The following is a 13,872-nucleotide window of genomic DNA, read 5'->3' as shown; positions in this document are numbered from 1 at the left end:
GGCTGCTTTTGCTTTATCAAAGCCTAGGTGTAAGAGGGAATCTTAAACTAGTATTAATAATTTCAAATTGTGTATTAAATTTATTCAAGTGGGTTAATTTAGAAAGCACGGCGGCTTTGTTGGGCGCTACACAGCTGCCTTCCTGAAATGTTGTCTTCCTCCTCTGGGCTCTAAAAGTCACTTGGGCAAGTGGCACTTCGTCGGGCAAAGAAGAACATCCCGACACTTCTCTGGACAAGTGTCTGTCTGCCTGTTTTGCTGTCACATTCGCTCCCTTCACCTGTTGTCTATTAAGTGCTTTTCACCCAAAACAAGAACTGTATTATATAAAGATAAAAGCAACAGCTACAACCAAAAAAGGCAGCATTCACACTTCTGAGACAGTGAGAATAAATGCATGTTAGAATAAAGGAAGGAAGTATGATCTGAGAAGAGAAATAACATCAGGCTGCTTAACACAGACTGCGTTGAGGAGGTTGTATCAGATGCCGTCTATTTAAAAAAGAACAAACTGCGCAGGCAGGTTTGACCTTCGAGGTTTCCAGTAGTAATTTAATCTTTCTCTTCAGGGTATAATGTGAGGCTTGTGTGTCCCTCGTAAGGGTTGTAAAGCTTGATTAACTTAGGCTTAGGAAGCCTAGCCTGCTATCCACAGATCTGCTCTGTCAGAATAAATGGACAGTAAGCTTTCGATCTAGTAAACTTCCTTGGTTTCTTCAGCGTGGGCAGGGAAGATGTGGTGAGTGGCATGATCTGGTCTGGCAGTCTGCTCCCTTCCTCCTTGAGTTCTTGAGGCCCCTTGTGGGCATAAAACTTCAAGTAACAGGGTGCCTGCGTCTCCCTTGTTGGGTAGTCGTGGTTTGTTCTGGCGTAGGACTAGGCTTCTCTATAAAGCTGTGGTCCTTCCCTGCTGAAGTGCTGTACTCCTAGATGACCTTTTAAAAATTTTGGTTCCTATTTAATTTTGTGCTTGATATTTGTGTGTGTGTGTGGACTGGGATGTTACTACCCCGATTATTGTGGGTTTGGATTTTTTTAAAATAACTGATGTTTTCTTGTTAATTCTGACAAATACAAACCTGATATAGCAGGCATGTTGAGAAATTTTTTGCACAGTTAAGGCTCCACATGGTCTTTGCTGCTTCTAGTTTACAATCAACTCTGCAAAACAGTCATGAAGCATTAAGAGCATAATTTACACTGGAACATTCTCTCATCAGAAGGCTGCGATCTCTTACAATGACAGCTTACTGATGGTGTGTTGACCTGAACCCTTATGAATGATAAATAGACTGCTACACTAATAAAATATGTGATGATCCTATTGGTGTATTTACCTTCCTTCAATATTTGTAGGATAGGAATGTGAAATGTAAGTCCATTCACTTCTAACCTGTAACCCGTACTATGGAAGTAATGTAGTTCCCCAAACAGACTTGAATCTGTGAAGTCACTTTTAAATTTCTAAAGACATTCTTGATTTCATTCTTTTTCTCCTGTTAGTTTGTAGCAGAGCACTACTCTTTAGTTCTTTTCTCACACTTGTGGTGTTAAAACTATTGAAACTTGTAAAATGATAATGTGACTCTCTTGACTGCAGGGATTGGGAGTTCGAAGAAAAATACAGATCAACTTTTACATGATAAAGCTGACTTGGCAAAAATGGGTGTGTGGAGGAATGGTAAGGCACAGCAGGATGAGTTAAGGCAGATCAGCTATGGAGGACAAGCTACCTAACTTTATACTGCTAATGCATATTACTGTAATTGTATTTGATATGAGAGTGCTATATGGAGGCTGCTTACAAATGCCTACTGCCCAAGTTCGGGATAGTTCTTTTCTAACATCTTGTGAAGTTGTATTTCTACAGAAGTGCACTGGAAAATGGAGTAGGAATGTCTGGACCAGAAACTTCCTTGAAAGATAAACTCCTTTTTGTTCTCCTCTGTGCTGACCTCATTGGTGTTATAGGTTACGCAGAAAGTGATAAATGTAAGATCAGACTTGCGCTGCATTGGGAATTGATTGGGTTAGAGGCAGAAGACTGTGCTTAAGTACACGCTGTGTTGACATGAAACAGCCAAATGAACTCAGTGCTAAGTACTTCATATTCAGGAGGTGGAAAACTTTATATTTGAGGTTGCCCATGGCAGTGTAAGCCCATAGAATAAGTTGAGTGGAGATGAAAAATAATTGTGGCTAGCAGTACTTTTCCTTAGGGGCTCATATTGACAAGAAAAATAAGAATGATATTTAAAAAATAAAGTGAACTGTTCTTCTTGCAGTTTACCTTTAGTGGTAACTTCTTAAGCCTCTGTAACTCTACTGTATGCCTGAAATGTGTTAGGCTGCCATAAACTGTCAGTAGGGTGTGCACACCTAGCCTGCCTCGAGTTACGAGGTGATGCAGTCAGTCTTAAACTTCAGTTAAATTTTAAAAAAAGATGAATAATTAAACTCTCCTATTACAGAAAAATCAGAACTGGAAAGAAGAGCTGGTTAAACACAACTCCTGTGCCAAGCCCAGGGTTGCATTTGCTGTGGCCAGGAAATGGTTATACATAGGAGTGACAGAGACATTTCATAGCAATGGACCAAATGCATTCTGCAGTTTTGAGTTGGTTTTTTTTTTTTCCCTTCTTCTCATTCTTGTCTGATAGAACATTCATTATATTATGGAGAACTCCTCGTTCCAGATCTAAGATCTGGATCTGTAATCTTCCTGCCTTTAGAGTAAGGGTGGCCACAGCCTGCTTCACTCTGTGTGCAGTGTGTTTGCCTAGCTCTAGGTGAGTCTCCGTTGTCTTCTGCTGGCACAGCAGCATCTATATCTGCAGCACAGATGGGTTGTCCTGCGATGTGGCTGGGTTCTCAGGGCAGTCCTGGCCTGTGTTTTTCTCGTCTCCCTGTTCATGTTTACTTATGCAGTATGTTCTCAGAGTCCACATAATCCTACGATGTATTGATGGTGGCAGTCTTGCTTAGGGGTTGATAATAACCCATGCAGAAGTAGTGCTCTTGAAACCCATGTTGTAAGTCAGTGCAACTGGTTGATAGCTGCTGAAGCTGGAGATTAAAAGGATCCCTAATTCTGAAGTACTTTTATATGAGTGTCTTGAATGGCCAGATTGTTTACTAAACCCTGCTGGGAGTTTCTCTGCTAGGAAAGTGAGGTTTGTGCCTTCAGCTTTCAACTAAACAACTGATCTTCCAGGGCATAGTAGCTTAATTCTTTGTGTATTTAAATTTATCCCCAACTCGGCAGTGGTACAATCACTAGTTACCTGCTTTTAGCTGAAGTGTTCTTGAAATGTTTGAATTGTTCAGCGTTTGTGTAGGGAGGAATGCTGCACAGCCTGTCAGCCCAGCGCTGAGCTGAGCTTACCCTCTTCAAAACTCTGTGGCTGCAGTTGCAACTTCGTTGAATTGAAATACTCTAAGAGGGCAGAATTCTGTGGGATATTGGCAGTGCGATTTAGTGGCTGTCAGCAGTGTGCTCACCTTTTTTTCTTGTCAGTCTTGGTTTTAATCTGCAGCAGTTTGTGTTGAATGCTTGTGAATACATCCTTTTTTCTTCCTCCTTGTGAATTTTTTCTATGAAGTCAGTCACCTGGAATAAATGTCCTTTCCACAAGGCAAGGATAGATATACAGAAAATGCTCTACCTTACTCATTTAAAAAAACTGCTTTTGCATAATTCTGTGTTACATTACTTCAACCTCAAGATGTAACTATGCGTGTTTTGTTGTTGTTTTGTTGTTCATTTTTTTTAAACAAGAGGATATAGCAAGGCTGTTCCTCTCTAATGAGAGCTCAGAAATGGATGACAAAGGCTTCTTGTATTCTAAGTGTACCAAACAATTGGGGATGCTCTGGAGTGGGATTGTTTATTTTTTTAGTAAGGTCATTAGAAATCCAACCTTGTAGGTTAAGAATAGCTTAAAAAAAAAAAAAAATCAGTAATTTGTGTGCTATGTAGGTGTTTTTAAAACTTCACTCCAGAAAGTTCTTAAGAATTCAAGAACAGTATAGCCTGAATTCTGCTGGAAGAAATAATGTAGTACCCTATTATACTGAGTATCACATGAGTAAGTACTTGTAGTTCATATCTTACTGTGCTCAGTTCTGGGCTCCCCAGTGCAAGAAGGATGTGGACATACTGAAGCAAGTCCAGTGCAGGGCCGTGAAGATGATCACGGGCTTGGAGTGTCTGACGTGCAGGGAGAGGCTGAGAGAGATGGGGTTGTTCAGCTTCTGAAAGAGACGGCTCAGGGGATCTTAGCAGTGTGTATCAATACCCGGTGGGGGAGGCAAAGAAGATAGAGCCAGACTCTTTCTGTGATGCACAGAGAGAGGACAAGAGGCAGTGGCCGCAAACTCAAATATAGGAAATTCCATTTAAATGTAAGAAAACGTCTTTACTCTGAGGGTGGTCAAACATAGGAATGGGTTGCCCAGTGTAGTTGTAGTATCTCTGTCCTTGGAGATACTCAAAACCCAACTGGCCGTGGCTTGAGCAACCTGCTTTGAGCAAGGGAGTTGGACTACAAATGTGAAGAGGTCCCTTCCAACCTCAACTAATCTGTGGTAGTCTCATAACATAGTTAATACTGTTTCATGTAGCTTTATGCCAGTGCTTTGTATGCTAATTAGTCACTTAATATAAGAACTGAGGTAGACATAGACATCACTGGTTTCTGTTAAGTGCCTTGTCTGAATTCTCTCTCTCTCTGTTTATTCTGGCATATGCTAACTGCCAAGAAGTCTTACTGACCTGATGCTTATTTTATGATATTGCAAAGTATTTCTGTTGCTTTAAATGTCTTGTATGAAGGATAATTTTTTTCTTCAAGTTTTTATGTTACTTTTCAATCCTATAATATTCCATGGTTTCTCCTTTTATAGTAACATAAAATCCTTTAAGGCCTTGCTAGGTGATGTTGGCTTTAAGTTTTCAACAAATTTTGCAGATGCATCAATTTTGTACCTGCTTACCCTATCTTTAGCTAGTTTGTTAGACTAATTGTCCTTAGTCCTTAAATATAAAAAGATGTCACTTTGAACAAAAAAAAAAAATTGGAAGTGCTTTGAAATTTGCTATGTTTTTCTAAAAATATCCTTTGAAATGTCTTAATATTTTTAAAGTTGTATTTTTAACTATTCTAGCTGTTGCAGGCAAGACAATTTTCATCCTCTGAAGTGAAGACTTTCCCATTGAATAGTAAATTCCTTCTTGTAATACTCTGTGTCCTTCAGCTGCTCGTGAAATTGTGCTGGCTTGGAGCCTAACATTGTTCCAAAAGAAATATGTCTAACTCTGTAGTGATGTGAACTAAGTCACTTGTGCGACTGTTTACTTGACTGTGACTTACCTGTTTGTTTGTGGTGTGATGAAACTGCCTGGACTTTTCCTGTGTTCTTAAAAAATTTGAGTGCTATCAGGCAGAAATTATAAATATTTTAAAATGAAGTATGTAGACATGAAATTAATTAATGTTACTTCAGATTATGGGCAAGTTATGCAGTAATCATTACTGGGTAACTATTTTTAGGGCCTTTGCTGTAATTGTACTGATGGTATGAGGGAGAAGGCAATAGCTTACTAATGCTCAAATTTGCTGTTTTATCTTTCAGAGCTGTTGAGTCCCAGAGTGAGGGACAGTGCGCCCCAGTGGACTCCCTGTGGCGACGTTACAGTGAATTTGAGTTGTTGAGGAATTATTTGTCTGTTACCTATCCACATATTGTTGTTCCGCCTCTGCCAGAAAAAAGGGTAAGGAAGCTGAGGCTGCAGCTTGCTTTGTGTTGTTTATTACTTATTTACTATTAACACTCTTCTGTTTAAACAGGCTGACTTTGTTTGGCATAAGCTATCAGCAGATAATATGGATCCAGATTTTGTGGAAAGAAGAAGAATCGGTTTGGAAAACTTCTTGTTACGTGTGGCTTCACATGCTGTTCTTTGCCAAGACAAAATCTTCTATTCGTTTTTAACACAGGTATAGTAAAGTGATGTGCTTTCTAAATACATTCTGTAGTGATTATTTATTTAAGATAACGTCCTTTTGCTCACCTTCCCTCCCGCTGACCTGTAGCTTGTTTTGTGTCTAGAAGAAGGATAGACAATGTGAATAAACTTGAACGTGGAAAAGGCTTGTCCATCTAAAAGCTTAACACCCCACAGCAGTTGTACAATTGGCCTTCTAATGTACCTTATGACTTTTTTCCAGTCTAGTTTTAAGGCTCCTAAGAGAGAATTTCCACCTCTTTGGAACAGCATATTGGGAACTTAATGTGTGTTGGTTGGGAAAGCTTCCCTAGGACTAAAGCTGAAATAGTTAGCATGCTATACTGCTGGCTGCAGAGACAGTACTGGCTTCCAATTCGCTTTTTGGATATCAACAGTTTCTTTGGCTTTGCAGTTTGAATCATGATCCATTCATATGTGTTGTGGTCCAAAACCAGTACAGTATGTTGTCACAAAAGTTGTGATCCAGTTGTCAGCTAAAGCATTGCCTTCTGCAGTTTTCAACTTTAGGAGATGTTGGATGTTTCTTTTTTCTGTGCTTTGATGAGAGATTCCCAAATAGCAGACTGAGCAGATATGTTTACCGCAGCACAGTACAGTGTGTAGATGAACCAGTGTATGGAAACTGAGAACGGTGGACAACCAACCACTACACATGAGCGAGGTGACTGCATGTTCTCTGTATGCTCTCTGCCTCAAGCCGCAAAGGTACTTGCTGCTGCTGATAACCTAATAGGCAATAGATGATAAGTACCCCTCTTTCTGAAGAACTGAGCTACTTCTTTAGACAAAGCTTTGTGGTTCCTGCTCCCGGTTGATAGAATGAGGTAAATGAATAGTGAAGAGGAGAGACTTTTTGGGGGGAGGTTAGTATGTAAGCATAACATAATGACATGTTATTCTTAACCCAGATTCTTGAAAAGACATGGGGAGGGTAGCTGAGGCAAAACCCAGCCTTACTGGAGAAGCTCTTCTGATGTAGGGACTGGTCTAAGGACTAGCAAAAGCTGCGTTGCTCTTAAATCACTCTAACTGAACGTCCTTTTCCTGTATTTTTAGGAAGGTGGATGGAAAGAAATGGTGAATGAGACTGGATTTCAGTTAAAGGTAATCACTATAATTGTTTCTCATGACTGCTGTGACACAGAAATACTCCAGCAAACATGTTTTAGGCCATTTATGAAACACTGTTTGCTGTTAGAATGAGTTAAAGGCATTGCTTTATGTGTACATGTAACTGCAAAAACAGTGATGTTCTTAGCATGTAATAGTAAAACTTCAGTTAAGTTCTCTAGCAGACCTGTTAATATGTTCCTGTGTTTGATGCTCAACCTTGTAATTCTGCTAGTAATGTAGAATTATGATCCTTGTAGGCTTTAAAAGTAATGAACTTGAGCCCATAGCAGTGCTTTTGTAGTTGTCAATTTAGTTTAGCATTGTTTTAAAGATGGGTGTCAGATTTAGCCTGGTAAGATGTGTAAGCTGTCAAAAAAAAAAAAAATAAAAAAAGGGCAAGCAAAGGGGTCTGAATTGTAGGACTTCTCTACAAGGATAAGTTGCTGAAAGGGACTAAGAGAGATGGATTTGGTGCCCCTTAACTTTAACGGAATGTGTCTTGAAATAGTACTGTCCCCATTGACATCAGTGAGTTCATGGCTGGGTAAACTGGTGGAAGACTTGTAGGAATAAATGATCAAAGGTCATGTGTCTGTACAGGACAAGAATCTGTGAGAAGGTGATAGATTGCTGGGCTGTGTCTGGAAAAGTTACTACATGGGGACAAATACTGAGCTTTTGTTTCGTTGTAACGTGATCAACTCTCAAGAAATCACAACTGAAAACTAGGTGGATTATGAAGAATTATTCTGAATAGTGAGAGCTAAAGAAAATCACTGGTGCTCTTATCCTCAATGTCCAAGGGGCTTTTATACCAACGCTTAATGTTGATAACTTAAGTTGACAATAATTCTCTTCCATCATGGTAGGGCTTGCATATTGCTAGTATTCATGATGCAAAAAATGTAAAGTTCTCAAGCTGTGTTTTCCTAGTCAACACATCTTTATTTCAGCTCCTAGGAGTTCAGAAAGTTTGTACTGGTAGGGCATGTTCAGGAGTACACACGGGGTGTGTGCATGAAAGAAAACTCCTAGCAGAATGCTGAGAATATTTGCCTACCTGAAACCATAGTATAGATTAAATGAGAGATGACCAAGTCCTGTTTTCCTTCTAGATTTGATTGTGTGTATAGTTTCCCCTTTACAGTTCCTGTTTCCATAGGAAAGAAAAATAACTTTTTGCAAAAGCCTGGGAAAAGGCATCTTTCCTTTATTCAACATCTGAAGTATAAACCCCTCAAGATTGGAGGTTATTTAGCACTACACTGGAGGACAAACCTCTATTCGCTACATGTCTTAGACTAGAATCAGGCCACTGGTTTACGTGCTGCTGCTGCATTAAAGTAGGATGTGTCTTTTGTCCCAAAGGGTTTGAAACAGGCTAACTGAACTTTAAATTAGGCATTAATGCAGTGTAGCATGTTATAGTTGAATGTTGATGTTGGAGACTTTGTTTACTCTACCAACTGTATCATTAAATCATGCCTTTCCTTCCGCCCACCCCCAACACTTAATTTTATTCTTTAAGGGATTTGTCACTTGGGATTTTAACCCTTCCTTTAGCAAGGAGAAAATACCGCCCTCTCTTTAGTTTACTTAAATGATTATAGGGTCATAGTAGGAATTAACTGTCTGAAAACTCCTCGACTGTATCTCATTTGATGAGGAATTAATCTCTAAAATGCTTGTGCATATTAGTCTTAAATCAAGTTCAAGACTGGACAGACATTTTTCTAACAGCGTAACTCTGTGTGGTGACAACGCTTAAAAGTGGTGTGTGGGAGTTACCGTGCTGTTAACGGCAAGAAGGAAATAAGCCTACGTAGATGGTTGAGCATTGGCAGGATCTTGGTTCCTGCCTGGCAGTGCTCGTGTGCTTGCTGAGCTCTTCCTTCAGAGCACTACTTTTGTCTGTAACAAAAGGCAGAAACGTGCCCTGTAACTGTAACGTGGGAAGTGATCCTTTTCAAGTGTAAACCTGTTGAATGTGCATGCTGTTCCAACAAACTCGAATGGCTTTGGTGCCTCCTGTTTGAACATAAATACAGTATTTTGTGGAATAGCTACTTACAGGGAAGGACTCTGATTTAACGTCAGTGTACCTAGGTGGTGTTTGTACTGTTAGAGAACGCGTGAGGAGTACACGTAGGTGTGTCTGAATGACCTGAAATCTAACTGGCATGTGTAATGACTTTTGGGGATAGAGCAATGGACGCCCAAGGCCATACAAGCCCGTGGAGCACTCTGAATAAATATAAAGCCTGGGATGGGATTTGGAGTTACTGCAGTGTTTTGTGTTCCTTGTGCTATCTTGGACATGCTTCCCCGTGCTGCCTTTGTTGTCCCTTTGCAAGATATTCTTAGAGGAGCACGCATGTAGCAGTGACAATGAACCTGTTTTCTCCCAGTATCAGTCATAGTCTTGCAGGTTTCATTCACTTGCCTTTCGGTTTGTGGACTATGTATTGGTTGTTCGGTGGTTGCAAGAAGGACAGCTAAAGTTAGCAAGATTTCCATCAGTACCTCTCATCCTAGTTCAAAGAAAGAAACTGGTTTTCCCTCAATTTGGATGCTGTCCTAAGTGTCCTCCAGATATGCAGGTGGTTCCAGGTGAAAGGAACTTGCGGTGATATTCAAATATGGGTGTCTTCTGCTGTGCACCAATGCAGTGGGAGGTGGAACAACCTCCAACTGCGCATGTCTCGTTTGTAGAAGTTACTGAAAGGGCCCTAGAGGAAGGACACCGTTCTTGGTTTTGGAAAACACTGTGTTCCTTTCACTGTCAAATTCAACATAGCTCAAAATATTCCTGTGTCATGTACCGGCACTAACAAGTACTGCTGAAGTAACTTAGTGCCAGCAGTTGTAGCACAATCCATTAGCTGAAAGAGTACACTGTAGGAAATCTATACACCTCACAAGATGTTATTTATTGTTCTTTCAATGAAGAGAGGGATATTTTCATCAAAAATAAACTCGAGCTACTTTACCTGAGTTGGAGTTTTCATGCAGTATAGATGAGCCCTGAGAGAGCTATATGTAAAATGCCATATAGAAAGGAAAAGTTGTGGTGATGTGGGACCTCTTTGCTGAGGCTGGTGTAGCTCATCTGTATTGGTGTCTTATTAAGAGTAAATACCCATTGCGTAGTTTAATGTTCAATTCAACTGAAAAAAAAACCCCGAAAACCTTCCTTAGAGAGATTCCATACTGCTGTTGCAGTCATTGGTAAACCAACATTTCAAAAAGTAAACTACCCAATCACCTTTTTAATTAGGTATTGAACTTTCTTCTGTAGAGATTTTTATATATGCTCTATTATAGAAAAGAACATTGCATTTAAAATGGCTCTATTCTGATATACAAATTACATATTTTCTGTGAAGCCAGTCATAAAATAAGAGAACACCATATATAAGATTTTGATTTCACTGGGGAACTGTTCCTAGTAATAAAGAGTACATAGAGGTCACTGCCACTGGTTGTATTTGGTTTGAAAAATATAAAATAGTTTGTCCGTATGGTCTTCTGTTACCTAATCGCTTCATCTAAAAAGAATGTAGGGTTGTGTATCTTAAAATGTTACACAAATCACAGAGTTAGAAGGGACTATTTTTGTGGGATTTGGATTATACCAGCTTAATTTTAGAGGATAGTGTTTACATCCTAGTTCACAAAAATAGCTTAGTTTTTTGACTTTTTAATAAAAAAAATCTGACATGCAGGGCAGCTAGTGTCAACTTGTTCAATGTTTGAAGACTTAAATATGCCAGGAAGGTAGGATTTTTTTCTAATGGTGCTGCCAGAAGGCTGAGATTTTTTTTGTCACTGGAATTTAATTGCATTAAATTAACAAAGCTTTTTTTCCCCTTTTTTCAGGCAGATTCCAGATTAAAAGCTCTTAATGCAACATTCAGAGTGAAAAACCCAGACAAGTAAGATTCCACATCCTTCCTCCCTCCCTTTCTCTTTTTCAGTTACAACTGTAGCTTCAGATGACAGAATATTCTATCTCCTTAGAATAAATTCAGAAAAGAAAAATTATCTTTCTGCACTTCAAATCTTAACAGAAGCCCAGTAAGGAGGTAGTGTGAAAAGGTTTGATAAATCCTGTTTCTAGGAGCAGGAAACATTCAGAAAAATGCCATGGCTTTATGCAAAATGAGTCTTTCATTCTAGCTAGATTAAAAGGAAGGAATAAAAAAAAAAAACAGATCCAGAAAAAGAACCTCTTAGCATTTGTTTGCAAAGAAATCTTTCCAAGTGTGAACAGAATACAGATTGATAGTAGGTCTTTCCAAAAATCTGCTAGTGCACAATTCTGGATGCACGCACGCTGGTGTTGCAGTTCATAGATCTCTTCAAGCTGCCAATTTTCACAGGTGCTTTTGGAAGTCCGGGGGTCCGTTCAGCTCTGTTGCAGTTCAGGAAGCTCTGGGACAGGCACTAGAGCAATCTGCTGGATAAAAAAACTGGCCAGAAGCGTAAGGGTGTGTAGCAGGAGGTTCCTTACACCCTAGGTGAAGTGAGGAGGGTAGAATGAGAGTTTCTACTTCTGCAATAGTTAGAAACACTAGCGTGCAGCAGTAGGGTCAGGAGATGTTGCCGTTTGCCATCTATAAGCAACGGAGACGCGTGTGAAGTGCCCTTCGGGGTTCACCTGCTGTCCAGTAGTGGCAATAGGCGATGCTATTTAGGGAGAGCCCGTGTGCCTGACTGCTTTCTGTTGTCTGTTCCCTTTGTACTTCCCTAGCATCTATGGGGTTTGTATTAAGGACGTTAGAGGATACATACCTTTCTAAACTTCTTTATAGACTTATCTGTGAATTGGTGCAGTCCCTTCTTCTTTATTCTGTTTGCTTTTGCAGCCTTCTGTGGCAGCAAGGAAGCTTTTAGCTAGGGTTTTATATAAAAGATGGCACTCACGAATGAGATCAAAAGACCGCAATTCTCTCAGTAGCTACAAGTGAAATTGGCCCCTTGTTTGAATGCTTCATCCTTCATCTTCATCTGTGGCTAGTAGGAGTTAGCTTCTCCTGCTTTCACAGCAGGGAAACTTTGCCAGTAGTCTGCCTATAGGCATAGGTGGGCAAGACTGGTTCAGGCTGAGATCAGGAATATACTCTTATCTTTCGAGGTAATTCAATGTTTTAGAAAGCAAAGCTGTTGTGAGAAGTTGCTTGCTAAAAAGCAGGAAAAGGGTTAATACAAGGAAAACATGAGGAAGGGCCTGTAACAAAACCAGTCCATGAGTATCTGTCTCTCAACAGAGACTTCACAGCTCTTAGGAGATCTGGCGCATGCTTTCTGTTGTATTCTGCCAGCTACATAGCTTCCAAATTGAACTTTTGGAAACAAGTTGTTTAATAAATAACTGATGAGCATAACTTTTTCTTTTTTTTATTCAGGGAGAGCCTTTTAGCATAGCACGCATGGCCCTAACAGGAGGAATAGTGCCCTGCTCTGCCTAGCACATTTAGCTTGAGCTGCTTGGAATCTGATGTCTTGCCCTTGTGTTACCTTTTGGTGCTTGTGTGACTGGGTGGTAAGGTGGGTTCAGCAAGCTCACCTTGCCGAAACAAAAGATCTGACTGCTGTGTGGAGTGTAGGCTTTCAGGCTCCTGGAGCAGGACGGGTTCAGGTGAAGAACAGCTGCAGCTCCCAGTCCGGATTGCCTCACGGTGCAGTGGAGCTGCACCCTTCAGCTTGGAGCAACCTCAGGAGCTTTAAACAGCCGAAACGATGCTGCTCTAGGAGTTCAAATGTAGATTGAAAACTAAATCTCCTCCTGTGGGAAGCAATAAATATCTTTAATGATGGAATTATATGGTGATAAAAATGTGGTATTCTGGTACTCAAAGGTAAATTTGTATCTACTGCAGATCTCTCTGATTTGGCCTCATGGCACCCATCCTCTTGTTCTCTTTCTGTGATTCAATCAAAACAATAGCTTTCTCGGTGAAAGCTTTCTTTAGGAAACACTAAATCCTTTCCTAAAGCAGATTTTTTTTTTAAAGTAACTCTTTTTTTTTTTTTTTTTTTTTTTTTTTGTCTGGTTGGTTGGACAAGTGGCTTGTTCCTTAGTGAACAGTTCTGTTCTTGTAATATCTTCCTTCACAAAACAGGACAGTGTTACTGCCCTCCCTGATGTCGGGAGGAGAACTGCCAAGTAAAACGCACAAAGTAAATAACTTATTTTGAAATGTTGTCTACTGTAAATGAAATTTTCTTCTTTGCCATTACCACAAAAGACATTTTTGAGAAGAAGCCTGGTGGTGCCCCTACAGAAATGTGACCTGATCTTTTCTTCTTTTGTGTCTGAAGTTCTACTTAATAGATCAATTAAATATCTAGGCTGTTGGTAATGTTGCAGAACCAGTAAAACAAAGGGAAAAGTGCTAGGCTTGCTTCAGTTACTGAGTGCCAAAACAATGTCTTGTTTCGCACTTCTACTGTTACGATGCACTGGAAAGTAAACATCCCTGTGTGTGCCTTGCCAAAGTCAGTTTGGAAATTACTTTATAATTATGTAATATTTTTACATGAGCAATGAGTCGGACTTCAGCAAATACTTGAGGGATAAACCTTTGATCTGCAACATGACCAGTCTCTTAAAAATAGTTTTTCCTGAAAAATTATATTTGTAAAATTTTCAGCCTTCACAGAAGATTGGGCAAAAAATAGCATCACTTTGATTTATGTTTTTCTGAGACAATAAAAAGAAGATG

The 13,872-nt window shown here is 39.8% G+C and overlaps 1 protein-coding gene across 1 annotated transcript in view; it reads left to right on the top strand.

Annotated features, from left to right (window-relative positions):
* The window catches only part of SNX4 (sorting nexin 4), a 35,252-nt gene that overhangs the window by 6,340 nt on the left and 15,040 nt on the right, over positions 1 to 13,872 (top strand). The window contains 4 exon segments of the mRNA XM_082314283.1: positions 5,635 to 5,773; positions 5,850 to 5,999; positions 7,088 to 7,135; positions 11,024 to 11,079. Coding sequence (XP_082170409.1) covers positions 5,635 to 5,773; positions 5,850 to 5,999; positions 7,088 to 7,135; positions 11,024 to 11,079 — 393 coding nt within the window.

Source organism: Platalea leucorodia, assembly GCF_965183815.1.
Source record: "Platalea leucorodia genome assembly, chromosome: 5".
NCBI lineage: Eukaryota > Metazoa > Chordata > Aves > Pelecaniformes > Threskiornithidae > Platalea > Platalea leucorodia.
This window is presented reverse-complemented; position numbering and strand designations above follow the sequence as displayed.